A 23,358-nucleotide genomic window follows, 5' to 3' on the forward strand; every position below is an offset into this window, starting at 1 on the left:
GTTAATACTGAAAACAAAATCTCTCTACTCACGAGAAAAGACATTCGAATGTGTGTACTAGAAGCGAGTGTAGCGCACCCACCGACAATATCGCGAATTTTTATCCGATTGCATTTGCATACCCCTAATATTTTTCCATACCATTCTGACATTCATAACAGAAAACAAACATTCTCTCTTTCAAATTTTATTTTCATTTGCTTTATGAAAAGTAAGCTTTTAATCGGAAAATTGAAAACACTTATCAATACTACTATACAAAGGAGTAAGATGGCTTGGCGTTCCAAAGGAAAAGACAACCCGGAATTGATAAGTCAACTCGAACGTATGTTTCGTTTATTTTTATTATCTCTGTTTGATGAAACTATATGGAAGATTATGACCGTATTGAATGTAAAAAGGCGTACGACGTTACGTATTTTTAAGTGGATTAGTCAAAGCCAACATTACCAAGCTAGATTTTCGCGCATTAGAAATGTTTTCTAATTATGCAATTAATGCAGTTCACATCAGTCTTTACACAATCTTAGTCCAATGCAATTAACTAACGATATGAAGTGGTATAAGAACTGATTTTTTCCCTGCTTTTAAAATCTGCATAAAGATGAAGGATCAGTTTCTACAGTGTGTCTCCTGATAACACTCTGCTCTCACTTTATAAACAAGAATATTTTTCTTTTTCAGTTAATGGAGTGATCAAAAATCCAATAGTTAAGGCAGCAATGCTAGCTACTGATCGCAAATATTATTGTCCTCATAATCCGTACACAGATGCACCTCAAACAATCGGTCACAGTGTCACCATCAGTGCTCCTCATATGGTAGAAGAGTTATTTTCAGTTGAAATTCCAAGACTTTTGACCAATACCTTTTATCATCACAGCATGCGTACGCACTCGATCTCTTGCTGGATAAATTACATTCGGAGTGCAAGGTTCTAGATGTTGGTTCCGGATCAGGATACTTAACGGCCTGTTTTGCTCGGGCAATTACTTCGAAGGAAGGTGCAAACAATGCATTGGTTGTGGGAATTGAGCATCAACCAGAACTGGTTGAAAAGGGTATTGACAATATTAGCAAAGATGACGGTTCACTGCTGGATTCAGGAAAGGTGCTCATAGTTGGTAAGGACAAATTATTAGTAGAAATTTGCCATTGGAAGCAATTGACTGACATTGGTTTTTCAGAGGGAGATGGTAGACTTGGTTATTTGAAAGAGGTAAGCTTAGAGGCGTCATCAATTCATGTGAACTGTGAGCCTAATCGACACATTTTTTTCAATTATCAGGCACCATACGATGCTATACATGTTGGAGCAACATCCCCGACAATACCTGCGGCAGTAAGTTTCTGAATTATTTCAATGAATAAGTTCCTCTAATATGTTGTCGTTTAATAGTTGCTGGATCAGCTCAAGAACGGTGGCAGAATGGTTTGTCCTATTGGTCCTGAGGATGGTAATCAGTACCTGGAACAATTTGATAAAGACTTTGAAGGTGTAATTCATCAAAAACGATTGTATGGCGTTAGATATGTTCCATTGACCGATTTACGACGATCTTGACTGTGGTTCATCCTGCGAATCGTAATAATTACATTTTTGGTTTTCATTCTTGTTTTACATGTAATTCATGTGCTTTAAATTGATTTTGCGTTATAATAACTACAATTGAGTGTTTTGTTCGGTGAATAATGTTCTGCACAACGAAGCGAAAATCCACATTCGTGATGGTGATGACGAGAATTTATCATTTCGTATTGGAAACTGGGACGTTTCTTTTATGATTAATTTGTTCCAAGCTGTTCCATAAACACAAGTGGTCTACTTCCCAAACAACGAATGTTTTAATATTTTTTTGCGAAAATTAAGATGGTAATTTGTCACTTAAGAGTAATCTACATATGGCTAAATTGTTGCCTACATTTCGGGGCAAAATTATTATTATTTTGATGACAATTTTGGACTCGCTTTCTTTTTGGAAAACGTACGACCATCGTTTGGTGTTAAAATGTGTTAGCTTTCAGTAAAAATTTAAATGTTTGTGGTGATGTGACCTCAGTCCGAGAAAACTCAATATTTCACGAAAATTGACACATATTTAGAGTTTTTTCGGAGTTAGGTTACATCACCACAAACATTTAAATTTTTGCTAAAAACTAACACATTTTAACACTAAACGATGGTTGTACTTTTCCGAAAAAGTGTACGAGTCCATAATTATCATCAAAATGATAATAATTTTGCCCGAAATGTAGGCAACAGTTTAGCCATGTGTAGATTCGTCTTAATATGGCTCTGAACAAGTCAGGTCTGATATGATCTTGAACCCGAAATCGAAAACCTGAAATTTTTCTAATCAGATTCGGAAAAGGATTCAGGCAACCTGATCGGCTTACCTGAGACTGAACTGAACTATTTTAAATCTGGCTCAGGTAAAAATTACCTTCAGGTAAGCCTGAGATAAAGCGGATCAAACCTGAACTGTTTCGAATCATTATTGTTTAACAGTTTTTCTGGTACATTTTGTCTACATCTGTGGCTTATACAATAAATACGCAAATCAAGGTACTCTTTAAATTATGATGCTTTCACCGTTGAATTTATAGTCTGACAAAGATATCAATTTCTAATTTATTATACTACTGATTCTAATCAAAATAAATCAAAATACTCTTAACGACATGAGCATTTTTTACAGTTAAAAATTGGAGTACTCCCCACAAGAAGCAGTACATTTAATCGGCTTACAGGTAATGTCAACCAAATTTGTATCTAAGTTTGCGTCAGCTGTTTTAATAGTTTCTTCTCCACATCCGCGCTTGGTATAGTGTTAAAACCCTATATTGTGGTGTGAGTGGACCAGCTGGTAAAACATATGAAGCAAACTTGGAACAAATTCGGTTGACAGTAACTGTAAATTTAGATTAAACATTTTTGTGTCATGTGGGAAGTGGCATGTGGTATCATGAATTTTTGGTTGTGACCTGAATGGTCTGTCTGCAGGTAGCTTTAGTAAAAACTCTTCATTAAATGGTTTCCATATATTTTAGAATTCAAAATCAGTTAAACTGTTTTGATTAAAAATGTTGTACTTAAAGTCTTAACATTCACATTTCAATTGGTATGTTGTTTTGCAAACAGGTGATTAGCCTTCACTAGATAGTAAAAGATGATCCAAAGTCTTACGCATACTTTCAATCAAATGATGTTCGTGCACCACACGAAGTTGGATATTTTTTGTAATAATTGCACCAACAACATATTTCCTTCGATTCGATAATTTCCTTGTACGTTGTCTCAAGTCCGAAGTTTCTAAATCCATAAATGGAAACATTAGCCATAAAGTGTTCGGTATTCATATCATAAGCAATTGCACTAAGTTCTTGTTTTAGTATGAATGTCGAGTTAATAAATGCTATTGCTGTTGGTGACTAATAAATAAAGTAAAAAAAATTGTCACCATTTTACGTATATAAAGATAATCAAGCATTATTGGTGATCGAACACTTACATTGAACGAAAATCCCACATAAGTTATGTGAGTCTTGTCGTCTTCAACATATTCGAAAGATCGGCTTGGAAACCGACTGACATTTGTTACATTTCGACTCTCAAAGTAAAGTAACTCGTCACCATACTGTCGAACACCGATTGCATTTTGCGAATATTGCTTCGCTTCCACGGATGGCACAGCATTTTTTACAAAGACCATTGCTAGACTTCTACTCTCAGCATTTTTTGACGCATGTTCGGGGAACACTTTCGAAAACTGAAGAGAATGTTGAAATTCTGCAGCATCGCCTGATAATTCAATAGATGCCGTAACATTCATTGCATTTGGGATGTGTATTGTCGCTTTAACGATTTTCTTTTCCCTTTCGACTAAAGTGAAATTTGCTGTGCTATTTACCTATGGGATATTATACATCGAATGAGACAGTGTAAATTTGTGAATTATTGGTTACAAACATTGGTAGTTATCTTGCAATAGTCAACTAGTGGACTAGTTGCACTGCCGACATACTCAAATAAAATCGTGTAGTTTTTCGGAATCGCTTGAGTTGCGTTTAATACTTTGTTTGTGTAAAAGTCCAGTCCTGATTAAAAGACATGTTTTTAAAATTGGAATACAAGGTTGGTACGCTGTAGATCATAATTCAAATGTTCAGAAGATTTTATCAGCATAAACTGATCTCGTAAATTTTGTTATCTTATTTCAATGTCTCATAATTCGGTTACGCATGGGTGTAAAACTTGTACTACGTCGCTGAAATGGTTACTTCTGCGTTCGATGAAAGCTTTTGTTTCGCTGAAATGGTTACTTCTGCGTTCAATGAAAACTTTTGATAACATTCTGACCTTTTTTCTTTCCATAAATATGTTCATCGCTGACACATTTGTTGAGTATTAGCAATAAACAAACAATCGAAAATGGAACATAGCACAACATTCTAATGATTGAGAAGACACAACTATGTGTGCCACTGAATTCAATGAAACTAAAATGAAAAATAGAATTTATGTTTTGGAATTGATAAGTGCGAATCATCGTGAACATTGTTCACTGAACAAATACGTTAGTCTAGTCGACACAGAATTTTCTTCGTTTCTTTACCATTGCAATTGTTGGTGATCTCCCTCCAGTTTAAAGAAGTAAGAAAATACCCTGAGAATATCGGTTAGAGATTTTAATATTCCATTTAAATAGCATTAAATCAAGCGAAGCACAGGCACTGTAAATAATCACTTCTTGATATGACATCACTAAGCTGACCCAATAATACTGCACAATGCATGCTTATAGTCTCCCGATGTTTCACTCTGTAAGGAAATTTAATTCAAATTCTGTAAAACTGTGTGAAGAAAGTGATTACCTTCACGGCACTAAGTAATGTCCGATCGAATAATCTTTCAAACTCTGATTTTATGCTTCCCAAATCAAGTTCCGAACGACTGACAATAATTCTGATCAAAGTGGCATCGTCGGTTCCCATACCTTCCATGGCGGCGAACAAACGTTTAGCAAAATAGGCAGAGGTTGATTGAACGCATTCAACTTAAAAATAAAATTTTTGAAAAGTCCATCGCTGTCAGGATATTTGACAATTACACTTACTTATTGTCAAAATTGCATCCCGTAAATCTCCACTCATCTCATCGTTAACAGCTTGTTCAATGGTTCTGCCGGACAAGTTCTTGTATTCGGTAAAAACGTAGCGTAAATGCGCAAAGCTGCCGTGCGATAGAACACGATTAAATACTTCTTCATCGGTTCCCAATTTTCCTTCACCAGCAGCAAACAATTCGACTGCCTGTTGTTTTGCCAATTCAATATCGACCGAGCCCGTCTGATCTCGAGCACCAGTTATTATCATTGTCAGTAGACGTCGAAAGTATCCTCCTGTTTCGCTACACAAATGCTGGGCCAGTGGTTTGTCATATACTAAATAGTAAATACAATTGACAGTACATTATACGCTTAAAGAGAAACCCAGAAACTTTATCTTACAATCCTCATAAGTTCCAATCAAACGAGATATTTCATCATTCGTCTTTGTGCACAATATCTCAATTAGTGTACTTTCGTCTGTACCCATGCCAGCCATGGCTTTATGCAGCTGTTTGCATAAATATTCGTCTGGTTTCACCATCAATGCAACGATAACATCCTCAAACCTTCCACCCAGTTCAGATTTAAGATCGTCAATCAGATCCCTTCCCAGTGAATTTTTAAACCAAAATGCAATTTCTTGCCGTTGGTCATTCGATCTAGCAGTGAGAATGTCGATGATAGCTTGCTCATCTGTACCGAATCCTTTCATCGCAGCTCGTAGGGTTTTTCCATCTTCTTCAGCATTGAAGTCTGCATATGGTACTATGGTTGGCGAATATTCCATCTGGGAAATCAATGAAATTCAAGTTGAATTAGGCTGAACCATTTTTGTAGTGGTTTCAGAGTAACTCAAGTTAGTTATTGACAGTTTTAAATTAAAATGCAATTAGTTTTAACAATCTCCAACTGAACGGATTTTCAATTAAAATTTGAGTAGTGTGTACCTGTTACAGACGGCAAGCATATGACCAGTATTATTATCGGGTCTATTACTTCCATAAATCAAAGTATTTTTAATCTGTTGATTTCAAATCTTGTACTTCAATTTTTTAAATTTTTTTAGCTACATAAAGGACCATACCCAGAGCTTGTTATTATTTTTGTCGTCGTTATCGATACCAGATGAATAGGCGTAGATGACGGTTGTACCGTGTTTTAAACCACAACATCTTTCGAACCATTGGTTAGATTGACATTATAAAGGGTTCAAAATCTCACAAATGATAGCTTGTAGGATTTTTTTTTATCGAAATCCGACCAATGAGTCCGAAGATATGGTCGTTTAAAAAATGATATCTAGTCTGTGTAATCTTTCGATTTACCTGATTATTCATTGATTGTAATCCAGTGCCTATTTTTCAGAAATTTTCCAAGTTTTTCGAAGTCTGCCAAATTTTCTGAAATTTACCAAATTTGTAGAGACTCACCAAATCTGCCGAAATTACCCAAATTTAAAAAAAAATATAAATTTTCCTAACTTTGGCAGACTTTTCTAAATTTTAACAACTTAAAAAACGCAAAAAGTAGACCCTGAATGGTATCAGAATGAGTATCGTCTCGATAGGCACTAGCATTTTTTAGTAGATTCACTAAATTTCTTATTGTTTGTACAGCTGGGCATACAGAATAATGATTTTGTAAATTTTCAAAACGTTTCAGTTAGTAACTGCAGTGCCATTTATTGCTAAAGCTAGATGTGATAACAAAATTAGCATGTCAATTGAGTCAATTTAATTGACGATGTCTTAATCATTAAAAGAGTTTTACTGTTCCACGCTAAAGCCATAAGAATACCGATAAACCGTAGTCAGTCTTTCCGTTTTTTTTTTAATTTACCGTTTTCATTAGCTTTACTACATTGTCAAGTCGAAAAATCGAAAGTTTCCAATACAAACACCAGACATTCATTAATCATGAAAGCTTGGCCCATCTGAATAACGCACCAAATAAAATATTATTTTTAAACCACAGCGTACAAGAGAGACAAGTTGCGTGTGAAATTCATGAATACGTAAAATGCCGAAATGTAAGTATACGGAAAAGCATTCCGCTTTTATCCACTTGTTCAAAACTGTTCAATTAATTTCCTTTGATTATGATCAAATGAGTATTTAACCTGTTGTTGTTTGTTAAAAGATATGGCAATGTTTGCTGAGTAATCACATTAGTTATGGCAAGAAAATTGTCGTAGAATGAAGTTACACACTCCAAGTGAAACCATCACCATTACGTTTAGTGAAACAAGCAAAACATTCTACAGAAAAAATGTTTTCTATTTTTCCTTTACATATCGAATATTGTTTTACTTACTGTAGCTATTACCGGTTGAATTTTCAATCTTATTAGCAAATTGTGGAATTATGGAATCGTAAAAATATCGACCGCAATTAGTTACTCTTCGGCACAAAAAATGTATCTAATTTCAGTAAGAGCTCCAAACTGAATATACGAAAGTTGAAATCTATCCACCAAACATTTAATACGTGTGTATAATATGCAGTAAATAAGAATGAACTCTGTATAGTGGAAAAGCATAGATGAGTTGTAGAGACAAAACGTTGGTGTTTGAGTAAAAATTGCTTTTGTTAAAGATGATCGTTTTCTCTCGATTTTTCATTGGGATTTTTGTATGCTATTTCGTTTGTAATGTTATTTCATGAGTAGGTACCTTCTCTCTCGTATTATTATGCTTCAATGCTGTGTTCTTTAACCTTGAACCATATAAAAAGTTTGTATGAACTGAGGCGTTGCCAACCTCTGTACTAATGTGAGCGATTCCAAAGTGAATTGAAAGTGGTGAAAAGAAAATCTTTCTCTGGCTTCTTAGACTTCCCAAGTTTATAGAAGCAAGAGTAACACCCACCGTCAGCTAAAATAGTAATGTTTTATCGCGCGATCACGGTAACATGTACTACGAAAATGAAACAAGTTTCGATTCATGGCACCTTTAATTATAGATAAATCTGTTAGCCTCACATTTGCTACGAAATACAACAACAATCACAAAATGAAAATTAATTTTTTTTTTATGCATTTCCGATAAGAGCGCATAAAGCTTTCTTGTAGTCGCCGGATGTCTCACTCTGAAAGGAATGTTTAATTTAAAAAAAAACATTTGCTGGTTTCATCACATGTGTTCTTCAGTTACCTTCACTGCACTCAACAGTGTTCGATCGAAGAGTCTCTCGAACTCGTTCTTAATATCCCCAAGATCGATTTCTGAGCGACTTACAATGATTCGGATCAATGTTGTATCGTTGGTGCCTAGACCCTTCATAGCAGCATGAAGTCGTTTTGCAAAAAATGCTTGAGGAGATTGCGTATACTCAACTAAAAGTTTTAAAGAATCCGTTAATCTGCGTCAGCATAAAGTTTTGATGACTTATATCCTAACATACTTAAAGCCATCATGGCATCCTTAAGTTCTCCTCCCATTTCATGTTTTACTGCTTGCTCTATCGTTTGGCCGGATATTTTCTTATATTCTTCGAAAACCAATTTCAAATGCTCAAAGCTACTGTGCGCCATAATTCTATTAAAAACTTTTTCGTCAGTTCCCAATTTGGCTTCACCAGCAGCATACAACTCTTCGGCTTGTTGCTTAACTTTTTCCGGTTCGATGAGGCCAGTTTCATCTCGAACCCCAGTAATAATTAATGTTAACAGACGGCGGAAGTGACCTCCAGTTTCACTACATAGATGTTCGGCCAGTGGTCGTTCGTACACTAAGCGTTTCAGATTGCAGATTAATAAAATTAATTTCATTTTGGAAATACTGCCACACTTACTATCTTCGTAGACACCGACCAATCTTTTAATTTCTTCGTTGTTCTTTGTGCACAAAATTTCCACCAATGCACTCTCATCGGTCCCCATACCAGCCATTGCTTTATTCAATTGTTTGCAAAGATATTGCTCCGGTGGCATCATCAATCCAACAATAAGATCTTCGAATTTACCACCTAATTCGCTCTTCAAGTCCTTAATTAAATCTCTTTCCAGAGCTTCCGTGTAATAGGTGACAATTTGTTGACGTTGAGAGTTTGAGCGAGCAGTTAGGATATCAATGATAGTTTGTTCATCAGTTCCGAAACCTTTCATAGCGGCACGAAGATTATCGCCATCTTCTGCAGGCTTAAATTGAGGATATGGTCGAACCGTCGGGTTGGGCTGTGTGTAATTTTTTTAGAAAATTAGAAAGTTTTCGTTGTCAACATTGAGTATCTGTTTCCAAATATTTGTCCGCAAGTAGGAAATTTGGAATCAGTTACACACTTTATTTGATAAGTAGTTATATTATGTCTTCCTCTTATCTCTATTGCGAAAAATTATGACAAGAGGTATCTTCATAAAAAACACTGTATACCACCAGCACATTGAAAGTGAGTGTATTGTGTATATGATCGAGATCGCGTACTTTGCGTATTGTATCCTCATTTTTTGGAACGTTTACGCGAACAAAAATGTTTGAATAATTTGTTATCGTGACTCAGTAAGTTTGTGGATCTATAAATAATAGACCCATTTGGTAATCTCTATCACTTTTGACATTTTTGTTAGAAAGCAAAGCTCATTTATAAGAACATAAATAATCGGAACTGCTGAACATAACACAATTTATCGACTTCCGTCAACACTTACCATTGTTCAGGTATTTTGAATACAAAAAATAATTGAAAATGCTTTAGCAGAGAATAGAAAATTTTCTTCGAAATGATTGAATCGAGCGACACGACGAACTGACTTTAATGTTATAATTCTGTATCGTTCGGGAACGAAAAATATTCTGATGTCACTATTGTGACGATGCGCTTGAAAAGTGTATGTCTTCGGATTATATACGCATATTCTCATCAGTGTTTTACTTAAATCTTAAAATAAATCTTGTAGTGTTTAGTTGTATGTACCGAAAACTGCATTAATACCATTAAAGCAATGTGAATAAGACACATTTTGGTAGAGTGGAAACATTAAATGTTTCATCTGATTGTGTTAGCCCCGCACGCCCCACAATGCGTTTGGCTATGCTTAGAGGTTGATATTAAAGCCATAAACAAATGTTGGTACATCGGGTCGTACTACTAACTCATGGAAGAGTAAACCAACCAATTTTATTCGGAAAATATAGGGCTACTCAACGCACTACTTCAAGCATGAGTGGTACTCTAAATAGAGTACTGAAAGTGTATCATACAAACGTGCAAAAACATTCTGCAGCTGACCACTATGATCACTCATGCTTGGGATACTAGGAGATAATTCAGGTCCCTAGTCAAATCAAGCGCTACTGCCTGGTTTATTTTACTCTGCCGTGTCTTCACTAGGCCCCATCTTTTGGATGGGTCAGATCCCTTGACTGACTGACTACTTTTCTCAAGAAGATTTTTGTAATCCGAGCAAAAAAAATCACTCTAAAAGTATATAAAAGTATACCAGGGTATGCGTACCCTACTTTCGATACAAAACACGTATATGAGAAATTCCAGCACTTGATCATATACTGGCTCATACGTATTTTCAGTACTTAAGAGGCATCGATGATTTGCTGAAAAGTATACATTTGGGTGATTTTTAAATACTGTCTTTTGGTGATATATTTCCACCAAAATTATCATTTTTCAAGTATGTACAACCGCAATAACGACCACGAATGTGTTAGCTTTCAACATAAAATAGATTTGGTTGTAGCAGTTGGACCAACCCTGAGAAAACTGAGCAGTTTATGAAAATTTCGATACACTGGTCACTTTTTTCAGAACTGGTCAAGTGACTACAACCAAATCTACTTTCTGTTGAAAGCTAATACATTCGTGGTCGTGTGGTCGTGTGTTTTGAAAAAAGGATTCTGATGAAAAGATACCATCAAAAAGGCAGCACGAGATACAGACCCTGGAAAGAGGCGAATTTCTTGCTTACATATTAAATAAAAATGAAACTCGTGTGATTACGGCCCTCGCTTCGCTCTGGCCGCAAAGTTCACACTCGTCCAAACTTTAATTTTTTTCTTATCATCGATATAAAGATATTACACACACAAAATTTTGGAATGAATCCTAGAATATTACTCCAGTATATTCCATTAACGAGCTTAACCCAAAAATGTCTTTCTTAGTGGGATAATTGTCTTTTGTGGACCATTAAGAATTACTCAATTAATAACACGATAATATCACGGGACGATACAAAAATTCTTTTAGGAATATCTCTGAGATCCCCCGACCGTCATAGCCCAACTTTGAACTTATCATCGGGAATGGAATTCCCCGTCGAATAAAAAAAGTTTTTGAAATCCGTTGAGGATTACGTCAAGCTATCGTGTTATCTCGGAACGAGACAAAAATTCTTTTGGGAATATCTCTAAGATCACCAGCCCGTTACGACCCATCTTCGAACGTAGCCTTCGTAATTTTATTCCCTGTCGATTAAAAAAAAAGTTTTTGGAAATCATTTGAGGATTACGTCAAGTTATCGTGTTATTAAGGAACGAGACAAAAATTGTTTTGGGAATATCTCTAAGATCACCAGCCCGTTACGACCCATCTTCAAACTTAGCCTCAGCAATTTAATTCCCCGTCGATTAAAAAAAAGTTTTAGGAAATTCGTCGAAAACTACTCGAGTTATCGTGGAATCAAGGGACGAGACAAAAATTCTTTTGGGAATATCTCTAAGAACACCCGACCGTAATAGCCCATCTTCGAACTTAACCTCATTAATTTAATTCCCCGTCGATTAAAAAAAAGTTTTTGAAAATCCGTTGAAAATTACTCAAGTTATCGTGTTATCAACGAATCATCAAAGTGTGACAAACATTTTCTGTATTTAAGGTTTTTGGTCATACATTCATGCATTTTCAATCATAGTAGTGATCATTGTGTGACAAACATTTTAGGGTGTTTATCATCCGTAAGACCCATGACTTTCAGTCAAGGGAATAAAATCTTAATCAATTTCGTAGATTGACATTGTGGCTTTACGTCCGGAAGTGGGCAAAATCAGTCAACTTAGTCGAGAGATATGATCGTAAAAGTTCTTGAAGGTGGACTGACTTTGAAATGCTGTACTACGCAACCTTGGTGAGTTGTGAGTATAGTATTTTACATGTAAATAAAGTAGGTTCAGCCCTGGAAATACAAAATTTTATCAGTATACCCACTGTTTCGCACTAGGTATGCACAATTTCCAACGATATTAACTAGTTTTTATTAATTACTTCACTAATGACAGCACTAATTGTTATTACTCAATCCACAATCAGTTTACAACATTGAAAGATTTGTGTTTGGTTTTCATAACCAATGGATATTATCCATGACGATTATCTAAAATCATAGTGAGCAGAATAGGAAATTTTAGGTCTAGAGACTTATTTGCCGCAGTTGAAATTAGTTGAAAATATTTAATGTGGCGTGAGTTAGTACGAAATGGAAAGACTATCAAAGAAATCAGCGAAACTCTCATATTTTATGATGGTCATTCGTTACACCCAGGTCTTTGGATTCACACCTTTTGGCTTTGACGTAGTCAAATTACAAGTTGTTGCATCGAAAGCATGGTCGCTGTATGCAAAGCTGTTTACATTAGCTCTATCACTGTTTTCCATTTTTTATTTACGTTTTTATTCCAAACTTGTAACGATTGACAAAAAATTTAATATTCTCTACATTGTGAAACGGGTGGACATTTACAGTGGCTGTTTGAAAATGATCTCATCATATTTAATTCAAATTTCCAATCGAAGCAAATTAATCAACACGATTAATATGGCAATTGTAATTGGAAACAATTTGCGTTATCTGAAACCCAGTGACGGATTTTTTGCAAAAAGTTTTTGGTGTCACACACGACGTATTGGTGCAACACAATTGGCTCAAAGCTTGTTATTCACGTATTTATGCTATGATTCATGGGAAGGATTAGCGGCTATGAATACTCACATTGTCTACATTGACTTTATGCTAACGAGTTACTATAACATTGGCGCCTCGATTATTATTGTGAAAATATTTTACAGTACAGGGATGATAACAGGCATTCGTCTCTACGAAATTGTGAACGAGCGTCTATTCGAAATATTCTTGAAAAGCGTTGTGGTAAGTGATATAGAAAAATCGAAGGACCATTTGGTTGACACGAAAGTTGAACAGACCATGGACCATTTGATTCTGCTTTCCGTAAAAATACGGTGTTTCATAGACTCGATAAATCAGCTGTTTTCCACTCAAATTATGTTTGTTATCATTGGATGCTTTTTGAGTATGTTATCTTCGGTAAGTATAATCCGTTTGATACACTTTCTTTGTAAATAGTTTTTAGACGACTTTTAATTTAGAATGACAATTGACAATACACTCCAACCAGCCCAGGATTTATCTTTCTTTTGCAGCTCTATTATATTTACTTTGATATATTGTTGATTCTTTCTACTCGAAATGAATCGCACGATTCTCATATTGTGAGAAATATTACAAGGATAACTTTCTACTTTCTGGAACTGTACAACATTTGTGTAATATCACATGCTGCAACGCAGGAGGTATATTTGCTATCTACTTTTAGTGATCACATTTAGTAAACATATACGAAAACTAGGCGATAAAAACATCTACTTTAATCCACAAATACCATAAGGCTCCAAATAGTCGATATCAAAAAAGTGTAAGATTTTTGTTTTAGCCGATTTAAATTGCTTGAAATATCTTTGGATGCTTCAGGATCGAAAAAGTTATTTTCTCAAGTCAGCGACGAAAAGTGAAACATCCGTTGCCTTTTTGAGGAAAATGTTTTATGCAACGCAATAAAAAATGATTTTTTAGACACACTCGGCCTGCAGATATCTGGTCATCTAGTGCCTAAAAAACCATTTACGACTTTTGTGAATCGGTGGCATAATGATTATTTATGACATTGAGTGTGCAATAGTTATTTGCATCACTTGGATTGAAACCACGAAATTACAGTATACGAGTGGCCTTCAATCCTGTGATGCACCAAATTTTACACTCGTCACACCATGAAATACACAAACAACAGAACCAAATATAATACACACCGTTCAAGGTTGAACTTGAATGTATAAATGATGAATGAGAATAAAAACGAAACCGAAAATACGTGATATAAAGGCGAACGAGTTGATCATTCGATGTGCATCACACTACTCGTTGATACGGAGAGTATCAGCTCCGCCTTCGCTTTCTCTCTTTGACGAATAACTCCACCATTAAGGAAAACATCGACTGAATCCCTAGACCTGTTTGCAAGAGAGAACTAAAAAAGTGTGGTTTCCGATAACTTTTGACGCGTGATATTCAGTGTTTTCATGGTTTGGCGAGTGTAAAGTACTTTATTAGGCTCTAGATGTGTAATTATGACACGAGGCCGCAGACTCTGCGTCATAATACACATCGTGTGCCTAATAAAGCATTTTGTACCGAGGTTCATACAACGATTTATGTAACAGGCATCTAGTTTGTAAATTTGTGCACTTTATGATACTTAATTGCGTAAAAGTGCTATATTCAAAGCAGTTGTGAAGATAAATAGGACATTCATGCTGTCATAATTGGTTTTTCCTTGTTTAAATATAGATTAAATCTGGGAAATTATTATGGAAAATGGATTTAATCGGGTGAATATGTCACTCGTCTAAGAGCCACCTCGTATCAATTTTCCATGATAGCTCCCACAGATCCGTAATCTACTATTAATCGTACATGTGAATCGCTCGACACCTTCATCTTCAAAAATGGAAGGACGAGAAAAATCAAATTTTTGACATATTCTCCGCGGACTCAACTAGAAACCCTAACCTTCCAGCGATTCTTTGTGAAATGACTTGTGACTAGCAAATACATTATGCATGTCTAGCTTGTACGAGATGCTTCAATTGTTTTTTTTAATTACATTCGCCAGTCACACTTCAAAAAAAAATAATTTTCACTTCGCAGTTAGAACTTTCATCGATACAGTTGCTCAATAATTCTCTTCACTTATCTATCTGGCAAATGTTGACAGTGAATAAAATGTTGATAATTGGGGTTAGTGCACTCAAGTCAAAGTTCCTATTTTTAATTGAACTTTCTTTCAGGTGGCATCCGCTCTTTTCGCTTATATCACATTGCTGGTTCAATTTGAAATGGGTGAATAATCAAATTAATCAAAATAAAGCAGCAATTCACTTTATTAAACATCTTTTTTTTTATAAGAACTAATGTCGGTACCAGTCGAATAGAAAATCTTTTCATGATTTATGACGCTTGCGTTTTATCTAGTAGTGCAGTTGATAAGGACCATTTATACGAGAACGTTTACACTAGTATAAAAGCTGGGGTACCCTTCTAAAAGTTAGTTTTTCAGTGGGTTCCTTTACTAAAATTTTAATAACTTTGCAATAAGAAAAATTGACTTTTAGAAGGGCTTTTATACGAGTGTAAACGTTCTCCTGTAAATGGTCCTTGTCAACTGCACTATAGGGTAGATGATGACTAGTCGCTGCTATAGCTGAGAATTTGCGATAGTTTAAATTACACTGAACAGTGGAACAGTATAGTTTCTGCGTAAGAGGACCTGGTAAACGAACATGTAGTACACCGGCGATTCTAAGGATTCATCATCGACTTAATGACTCTTTTACAAAATTTCGGTATTGAAAAATTGTGTGCCAGCTCACCTTTTACGTACTTGAAAAATGCGTTGCTTTAGCACCGTGTGCCAGATAACCCCACGCCCCTGTTAAGAAATGCAATCAAAAGGCTTTCCGTTCATTTGAATGAACGTTTTCGTCTTCTTATTTTCCTCATAATCAGAGGGAATGACGAACCAAACATTTTTCTCTCAACAATAAAATGTATGCGATCAAAGGCTCTCTAGAGGTAGAGAGCCTTTGATGCGATCTAAATTGTTTCGTTTCAAAACTGAACAAACTCATACAAAGCTACATAGACCAGGATGTTGAACTTGCCGCGGAACCATCGTTGATTTATCGTTTGATCGAAATTCATTGAGCCATCTAACACTGTGGCTCAAAATATCTTGGCGTAGTGCCTTTGAATACGCGTACAACATGACAAACTTTTCGCCCATCAAAAATTGGTTGATATGGAACCGCGGATGACCGGGCTCCAGTTAAAATACGATTAATAAAATAGTTGTAAGAGGGCGGCAACACTGTTTTGCTGGTTCAGTGGACTTTTTGAGGGACAACCGTTGACAATTCGAAAGAGAGCAAATTCAAAAGGAAAATACATACTCAAAGGAATAAAAAAAGTCGCTGAACCAAATACGTGCTTCGAATGGCAGAATTTATTTACAAGAAGACTTCATATTATTAGGACTTTGTAGCTTCACTTTGAGCAACTGGTTGAATTTCATCCCGTTTAAGAACAATTAACTCAAAATCCAGAAAATGAATATCGCGCAGCTACCCATTGAGATGCTGATTAAAATCTTCGGCTATCTGCCAAGATATCGTCTCGTCAACAAACTATTCTATAATGTGGCATGCAAAGTTAATGACCGAAATGTTTGTCTGCGGATCGGTGATCGTACCTTTGTAAGAATTTTGCTCTTCAATTTAGAAAAATTTCTAATTTTAAAATCGACTCTCGCAGAAGCACAACTGGATACCGAGCATCATAAAATCAACCAAGCAAATATCGAAATTGGACATGTATTTATTCTTTATTTCGGACGATGAGGCAACTCACCGAGCTATGATTCAGATTGTTACCAAATTTGGTGTCTTCATCAAATGCTTAAGAATTATTGGCGCTAGAGTGAATATCAAAATGTCAGACTTTCTGGATATTTTGTCATTGATTCCAAATGTGGAACACTTGGTCTTCCATAATCTCTGTTTGCAGAACGAGAGAGCAGATAAGCAGCAAAGAACATTTGATGACAACGACCTGAATTTACATCAGTTGAAAAGATTGCAATTTAAAGGAAAAAATAATGTTCGAAAAGACAAATTTTTGGCCGTTTTCGACCCCGTTGGGGTGTTAAGGGAACTGGAACTATGCACTTTCATTTTCAGTGAAGCGGTCATTCTATTCAAACGACAACCGAATATCAAGAAATTGGAAATTACATCGTTTGCCAGCAATGGCACGGATTCCTTTGGTATTTTAGACAATCTGCAGCTTGAATCGCTCGTAATAAATGATCACCGTCCTGGTGATATTAAAACAATATTGTCGAAGCAGACGGCATTGAGAACATTGTCACTACCTTCTTATATGGACGCAGATGACGATTTAATGAACTTTGTTGCCAGTCAAACCACTGCATTGGAGAAACTCTCAATTCACTTATCTACACCACCATCACCTTTGAGTATCTCGAATATTGGCAAAATGAAATGTTTGAAAGACCTGTCGGTTTCGCTGAACATAATGGAATCAACGTTTCGATTGGAATCATTGGCTAGTTATCCTAACGGAATTACATCACTGTTTCTATGTCATGAATGGTTGAACGTAAATCTTATCGAAGTATTGGCTAGGGCGTCTCGAATTTTGCAAATTTTAAGGACCGCCTCTACAAAACTACCGAAGAAACCGATGGTCCAAAAGGTGCCACTGCCAAGATTGTCTAACATCGAAAATGTGACCTTTTGGTTTTTAACTTATATTTCCTGAGAGACAAATGATTTTGTTTAGCCTGTGGTATGAGGTGGTAGAGGAGGTCGAGCACTGCCAGTACACTAGGCATGTCCCGATCGGATATACACTTGAAATCACTTTTTTACATTTTAGAATGGAATTTTTAAGAGTGGCCACGTCGCCCACGAAGCAAGCGCAGACACTGCAACCGGTGCTGTTGAGTCGAGGACACCTTGGCCAATAAGTATACATAATATTCCATGACAGTAGCTGAACTCTTTCACAAAATAATTGTGATGTCGATGTGGCACTTGTATTGAAACAATATGCTACGAACTTCAATTTTTCGTAAATATATCGAAAAATGTGTATAATTTGTGTATTTGCAACGAAATCGACTTATTACTACTATTCGTGGGTGAAATAACTAATTAAATCGATTATTTCTCGTTTTTCTCATAAATTTCACTTTATTCAGATTTTGTAGTACAAGTGTGGACTCGCTTGACGAACGAATAATAAGGTCCTATCCTTACGAGAAAATGCAAGGCCTTAGCGCCTCCAAAAGTTTGTGTTTTCTGTGTTTTTAGAGGTTAGTTTGAAAGATCTTAGATTTCAGAACATAAATTTATTCACATCTTCAACATGGTTCTTCTTTTCACTATTCTAATAAATAGGTTTCTTCCAAGGTCGTTCAAAATGTCAATCGTCATCCACAGAGAAGCCAACACAACCTCACTTTGAAGTTTTAACGAAGAAATTTGTTTAAGTTGCGGTTATGTTTGCTTCTGTGGATGACGGTCGGTTGTTTTCGGCCTGTCAAAATTCGTTTTTACCGTACGATGGAAGAAACCTATAGTTAACTAAGACACTTATTTTGGATGAAGTCTTCAAATGATAACACTTCAGATGTCATAGAAGTTTCTTATTATTTTCGGTTCACTTTCCCGTTTGACGATTAACTTTGCTTTTCCATTGAACGTTATACTGTTGTCTGCATTGATAGATATCTCGTTTGGCAAAATATTGTTATTCCTTAATGTCTGCATCGCTTCTTTAATTGTAATTTGAACGGTCTCATCAGAATCTGCGTGAGTAATTTTCGCAATGATTGTTCCTTTAATTTTTTGTCTTAAATTCAACTTCGTTTCCAGAACTAAAGTTCGAACTGAGTAATTGACTAAAATCCGTTTTTTCGGTGGAATGATAATTTCTTGCTCATCGTCTCGGAAATTATATAAACCGTTTTCGCGACCATGCTTCTTTAAGTTCGATAAATCAAAAGCACCGGATAATGTAACTTCCGCTTCCGTATTTGTGCTAGTCCTATCACCGAGAATATTCAAAATTACGTTCTCATCATCAGAATTCAAAACAGGATCCATTGATTCTTCGATTTTGTTATTAGTTTTATTCAGTCCAGTAGTAACTTGAAACGAAATTGTTTCCTTAGTTTCGTATTTACATTCTGGAATTTTAATGGACTGCGAGAGCGGAGATGTGTTGGCGACTCTCTTTTTATTGAAACAAATATTTTTAAATTCGATTGATGAGATTGGTTCAGAATTCTGGGTAACTTTAACCGTTAAAAATCTCAAATTCTCGGTGAAAATGGAAATATTGCGAGTATCCATTTTGTTTCGAAAGTTGTATCTGTTCTGACTCACATGATCGAAAAACACTGCCATTTCTAACAGTTCTATTAGGTCAAAATTTGCTACACTATCATCATCTTTGATTTTCACAGAATACGTTACATTAAAACCACCGCGAAATTTCCCATTCGTTGCCAAAACTGTTGCCGATGTTGGTGTTTTGTTAATTATTTTATTTTTGTTCCTATTCAACAAGTAATTATCTTTGAAATTCAAGTAGTTCAACATATTGAAAATTGTCTCGTCTTTGGTATCGTCTACCACTCCTAAATTTCTATTCTTGAAAATGGTTTCAAATTGCAATTTATTTCGAACTAAAAACAGTCCTTGTTCATTTTCTGATTTTGCGATGAGGAACAAGATGTCATCACCACTTTCGACGAAATATTTGAAATTTCCGTAGACATTTTTCACGTTCGTTGCTTTAGTCTCCTCATACCTTAAAACAAATGCGACACCGTTTTTAGTTGTAAAGTAAACATTGTTGTCCCGATCAATATTTAATGAGGAAAATTTTTGATTTGTCGTAATTACTTTTGATGTCAGTTCACCAGGTCCGAGCATATGCAATTCATCGTTGTCCGTAATAAAAAATAAATTATTAAATCTATCTGAATTCAAATGAAGCACTTCACCTTCGACATCAATAACATTTGTAGCTTTTGTTTCATTAACTTTTACTGACATTATGCTGGAATTACCATCATTTGATTGGACGTAATAAACGTCATTCGCAGAATTACTCAAATACAAATCAGGACTATAACCCTCAACCAGCGTTTTCACAACCGTTTCTCCTCCATTTAATTTGAAAAGTGCACCGCCAGTTTTGAAGTAAATGACATCATATTTCCTGTCCCCAAACACCTCTACATATCTACCGAATTTCGTATTGATTCCATCAATCCGAACAGCTTCCGGCATTCCGGATCTCAAAACAAAGGCACCATCGTAGTCCGTACCGAAATATACGTTATCGTTTTTATCCACCACAAACGAACTAATTTGACTTTCCGTTGCGCGGACCTTAAAAGGTGTTATCTCGTCTTCCTCCAATACGTGCAAACCGTTGCCCGATCCGAAGAAGATGTTATTACGATTATCTGCAAAGACGTGGCTAAGGTGACCCGTCACTCCGCGGATTTCTATCGGAATGTTGCTGTTTTTTCGCAATACAAACGGCACATACTTTTCCAAATCGTTCGAAAAGGTGATGAAATAAACATTAGCCGAATTGTCAATAGCCAATGAAATGATGGAATTGGCGACTGTATGGATTACAGTTAAACTAGTTTCAGTTGGTTTTAATGCGAAAATTGTTTCTCCACCCAGATACGTTGATGTGAAATATAAAACTTTATTTTTGACCTGGAAATTTTGGATTTCGGTAAAATTACCAGTACTTAAACCTTCTGATGTTGAAAGCATATTAATTTCGGTCGCAGTAACTGCTTCTGGCTTCAACACATACAATTTGGATGTAAATTGAAAGTACACATTGTCGTCATCATCAATCGAAAGAAAATAATTAAAATCGTCGGCTAATTCAAACATTTTGGTCAACTTTTTCTCACGACTCGTTAGCGTATATAGCGCGTGATTTGTGCGAAAATAAACTTCGTCTTTACTATCGATAACAATAGACGTAACACCTCCATTGCTTTTAATATCTTTGAGTTTTATTGCAGTGGTTTGATTCGGTTCAATTAAGTAAATGTATCCTGCAAATCCTCCCACGTAGACATTATTTTCCTTGTCTACAGCAATTTTATTTGGATTAGCCATGCTTTCAAGTGTATAGCTACCGATCGTCTGTTCGACGCCACTGATCCTAATCAAACGCTGGTCTTCTTTTCTCAAAACGAACATATTTTCACCTGATCGCATGCTGTCTCCATAATTACCGAAATAAACATTTCCATTGCCATCAACCACACCAAAGTCAACGGCAAACCCATCCGTAACATGAATCTTATTCGATCTGGTTCTGCCGCATGTCAATACCGATAATCCTTGCTTCGTACCGAAATAAAGAAGATCGGAAGATGAATCCAGTAAAATTGTTGTGAATTCCGGAAATCCATCAATTTTCGTTTCACTGGTTGAATTTTCTTGTCGTACAAATAAACCGTTAACATTCGAATAGTAAAAAAATCCGTTGTGTACGATTCGACTTTCTGGATATCTATTCTTTGGAAGTTCGGTCGAGGCTACATTTTCTACATATTTGTGGTTCAATTCCATGTAATCGTCGGTTGATGTTATTTCCAATCGTTTTTCACAGAAATTGTTATTTTGTTCACAAATTGAAGTTACACAATGAGTCATCATCATCACCATCATCAACAGTATTTTTATAAAAGTCTCGTTGATATGGTGTCTCATTTTGAAAATAATTTATAACTTTACGAATTTATGGAAAGTTTTCGGAATTTTAATCACCATATACGTAGTGTTGTCTTATCTCAAAACTATTGTCGTTTACCTCTTGAAGACAAATTTTAACTAAACGACTGACGATGGAGATTATCATGCACACTATACTCATTCTGAAATTCCAATAATAAACTCGTTCCACTGACCCTTGTGCTACGTGCTCTGGTCTCATATAAACTATAGTCTGTAGAATAGAATAGAATCAAGAAAAGAAAATTGATGCGAATAAAGTGATAGCATCCAACTAGAGTTGCATATTGTGTTGTTCAATGAAAACCAGTTATCAAAACCAATAAATTTAAATATTTTTCAATATTACCTACTCTCTGAAGAACAGTCTGTGAATATTTTTAAATGATTCATTTGGTTATTTCCCTGTTTACAAGCGCACTTTAGGCATTTTACCACTTCTACTTTATCACTTTTGTCGCATTTTGTTTTAAATAATATTGAAGTTCAATTTCAAGTATTAATTGAATGGGCTTTTCATGCATGTTTAAGGATCTGCCCTTAATTCAAAGAATTTACATCTATAGAATTAAAGACCGAATTTAAGATTTCATTTATAAAAAATTGAGATGCATAGATGAATAGGAAATGTTTGTCGAACAGTTGAAAGAGTACACGCAAAGCACCTAGCAGGGTAATAGAGGTTTTACACGTCAAATAGAGTAGTATTTTCTTACCAATAATACCATTAGCAGCCTTAATGGTAATTTTGCCATGACATTAAGAAAAAAAACGTATGAAAATATTCGCATACTTCGATTAAAGTACTACTTTTTTTTCTATTACCCTGCTAGGTGCTTTGGTAAACGTTAATTAACAAAATTGGTTCAATTTAATTTGGGGTTACTGCTTATTTAAGTCTATTGTCAATGTTGCCTGTCTGTGAAAGTAATAAAAAATTACGGTAAGTTCGAAATGACGAAGTTAGTATTAAGTCTCACAGTAGTACATTGATGTTCATTATTTTTACTGATCTTCAAACAACTCTGAAGGAGCTCTCCTCGAAAGAACTATATAGATGTCAGATGGAGCGAAATTTCAACACGAGTGTGTTTCAGCTGAACCACACATACAATAAAAACTCTTTATGCAATTCAGTGATGATATTTACAACTTACGCAGCCTGCGTGCAATGTTATATGAACGTATTTTATCGCACTAGTGCAAGGGACTTTATCGCACTAGTGCGAAAAAGGCCACGTGTTGCTGATTTCAAACTATGAATATCTTCGATATTTATTCGATTTTCTTCATTGCATACACAGAGAAAAAAAGTCGGATTAAATGTTTAATCTACGGAAAGATTACGAATATTTTAAATATTTTGAAAGATTTCGTTTCAATCTTTTTTCAAAGATTACAAAAATTAAATCTTTCGATAGATTGCGTTTCGGGTTAAAATGGCTAAAATTGATAGTAGCAATAATATTTTCCATACGCTTATGATACTTTTCAATAGTTTTGCCAGGCTCAACTTCCTTATCGTTGCTCATACAGATTTATGATAATAGTTAATTAAATAAATGGAAAAATGAAAAAAA

The 23,358-nt window shown here is 35.4% G+C and overlaps 5 protein-coding genes across 6 annotated transcripts; 1 reads left to right on the forward strand and 4 right to left on the reverse strand.

The window, feature by feature from the left end:
- Positions 1-124: 124 nt before the first annotated feature.
- LOC119081669 (protein-L-isoaspartate(D-aspartate) O-methyltransferase) lies at positions 125-1,669 on the forward strand. The gene is made up of 6 exons (XM_037190752.1): positions 125-325; positions 685-821; positions 884-1,124; positions 1,188-1,219; positions 1,289-1,342; positions 1,400-1,669. The coding sequence occupies exons 1-6, from the start codon at positions 205-207 to the stop codon at positions 1,562-1,564; spliced, it is 750 nt and encodes a 249-aa protein (XP_037046647.1). The 5' UTR covers positions 125-204; the 3' UTR covers positions 1,565-1,669.
- A 1,454-nt stretch (positions 1,670-3,123) lies between these two features.
- LOC119081670 lies at positions 3,124-4,517 on the reverse strand. Its single transcript, XM_037190753.1, has 4 exons — positions 4,361-4,517; positions 3,971-4,098; positions 3,513-3,911; positions 3,124-3,432 (listed from the first exon to the last, which is right to left on the reverse strand). Exons 1-4 carry the CDS (start codon positions 4,449-4,451, stop codon positions 3,196-3,198), a joined length of 855 nt encoding a protein of 284 aa, XP_037046648.1. The 5' UTR covers positions 4,452-4,517; the 3' UTR covers positions 3,124-3,195.
- Positions 4,518-4,676: 159 nt separating this feature from the next.
- LOC119081667 (annexin B10-like) lies at positions 4,677-7,581 on the reverse strand. The gene is made up of 5 exons (XM_037190750.1): positions 7,425-7,581; positions 5,511-5,898; positions 5,118-5,444; positions 4,876-5,057; positions 4,677-4,822 (listed from the first exon to the last, which is right to left on the reverse strand). Exons 2-5 carry the CDS (start codon positions 5,896-5,898, stop codon positions 4,766-4,768), a joined length of 954 nt encoding a protein of 317 aa, XP_037046645.1. The 5' UTR covers positions 7,425-7,581; the 3' UTR covers positions 4,677-4,765.
- A 476-nt stretch (positions 7,582-8,057) lies between these two features.
- LOC119081668 (annexin B10-like) lies at positions 8,058-9,865 on the reverse strand. Its single transcript, XM_037190751.1, has 5 exons — positions 9,756-9,865; positions 8,903-9,284; positions 8,513-8,839; positions 8,263-8,444; positions 8,058-8,197 (listed from the first exon to the last, which is right to left on the reverse strand). The coding sequence occupies exons 1-5, from the start codon at positions 9,756-9,758 to the stop codon at positions 8,141-8,143; spliced, it is 951 nt and encodes a 316-aa protein (XP_037046646.1). The 5' UTR covers positions 9,759-9,865; the 3' UTR covers positions 8,058-8,140.
- Positions 9,866-18,330: 8,465 nt separating this feature from the next.
- On the reverse strand, positions 18,331-21,973 carry LOC119081672. 2 transcript variants are annotated; one of them, XR_005088518.1, is made up of 2 exons: positions 18,573-21,973; positions 18,331-18,386 (listed from the first exon to the last, which is right to left on the reverse strand). XR_005088518.1 is itself a non-coding variant. In XM_037190756.1 (2 exons), exon 1 carries the CDS (start codon positions 21,755-21,757, stop codon positions 18,623-18,625), a length of 3,135 nt encoding a protein of 1,044 aa, XP_037046651.1. In that variant the 5' UTR covers positions 21,758-21,973; the 3' UTR covers positions 18,331-18,394; positions 18,581-18,622. The 2 variants fall into 2 exon arrangements, 1 of the variants encoding a protein (XP_037046651.1); XM_037190756.1 differs by having other exon boundaries at positions 18,331-18,394; positions 18,581-21,973.
- Positions 21,974-23,358: the final 1,385 nt, after the last annotated feature.

Source organism: Bradysia coprophila, unplaced genomic scaffold (assembly GCF_014529535.1).
Source record: "Bradysia coprophila strain Holo2 unplaced genomic scaffold, BU_Bcop_v1 contig_358, whole genome shotgun sequence".
NCBI classification, from domain to species: domain Eukaryota; kingdom Metazoa; phylum Arthropoda; class Insecta; order Diptera; family Sciaridae; genus Bradysia; species Bradysia coprophila.

What these genes read in the sequence shown, in the direction of transcription:
- LOC119081672 (XM_037190756.1), bottom strand. Translation starts at nt 21,757, where the DNA reads ATGAGACACCATATCAACGAGACTTTTATAAAAATACTGTTGATGATG.
- LOC119081667 (XM_037190750.1), bottom strand. Translation starts at nt 5,898, where the DNA reads ATGGAATATTCGCCAACCATAGTACCATATGCAGACTTCAATGCTGAA. An exon ending in GATTGGAACTTATGAGGATT is followed by an intron (nt 5,445 to 5,510) that starts GTAAGATAAAGT and finishes TTTACTATTTAG; the next exon opens with TATATGACAAACCACTGGCC. An exon ending in GGATGCAATTTTGACAATAA is followed by an intron (nt 5,058 to 5,117) that starts GTAAGTGTAATT and finishes TTTATTTTTAAG; the next exon opens with TTGAATGCGTTCAATCAACC.
- LOC119081669 (XM_037190752.1), top strand. Translation starts at nt 205, where the DNA reads ATGAAAAGTAAGCTTTTAATCGGAAAATTGAAAACACTTATCAATACT. An exon ending in ATTGATAAGTCAACTCGAAC is followed by an intron (nt 326 to 684) that starts GTATGTTTCGTT and finishes TTTCTTTTTCAG; the next exon opens with TTAATGGAGTGATCAAAAAT. An exon ending in GACTTGGTTATTTGAAAGAG is followed by an intron (nt 1,220 to 1,288) that starts GTAAGCTTAGAG and finishes TTCAATTATCAG; the next exon opens with GCACCATACGATGCTATACA.
- LOC119081670 (XM_037190753.1), bottom strand. Translation starts at nt 4,451, where the DNA reads ATGTTGTGCTATGTTCCATTTTCGATTGTTTGTTTATTGCTAATACTC. An exon ending in ATTGCAAGATAACTACCAAT is followed by an intron (nt 3,912 to 3,970) that starts GTTTGTAACCAA and finishes AATATCCCATAG; the next exon opens with GTAAATAGCACAGCAAATTT. An exon ending in ATGTGGGATTTTCGTTCAAT is followed by an intron (nt 3,433 to 3,512) that starts GTAAGTGTTCGA and finishes TTTATTTATTAG; the next exon opens with TCACCAACAGCAATAGCATT.
- LOC119081668 (XM_037190751.1), bottom strand. An exon ending in GGATGCCATGATGGCTTTAA is followed by an intron (nt 8,445 to 8,512) that starts GTATGTTAGGAT and finishes TAAAACTTTTAG; the next exon opens with TTGAGTATACGCAATCTCCT. An exon ending in CACTGTTGAGTGCAGTGAAG is followed by an intron (nt 8,198 to 8,262) that starts GTAACTGAAGAA and finishes CATTCCTTTCAG; the next exon opens with AGTGAGACATCCGGCGACTA.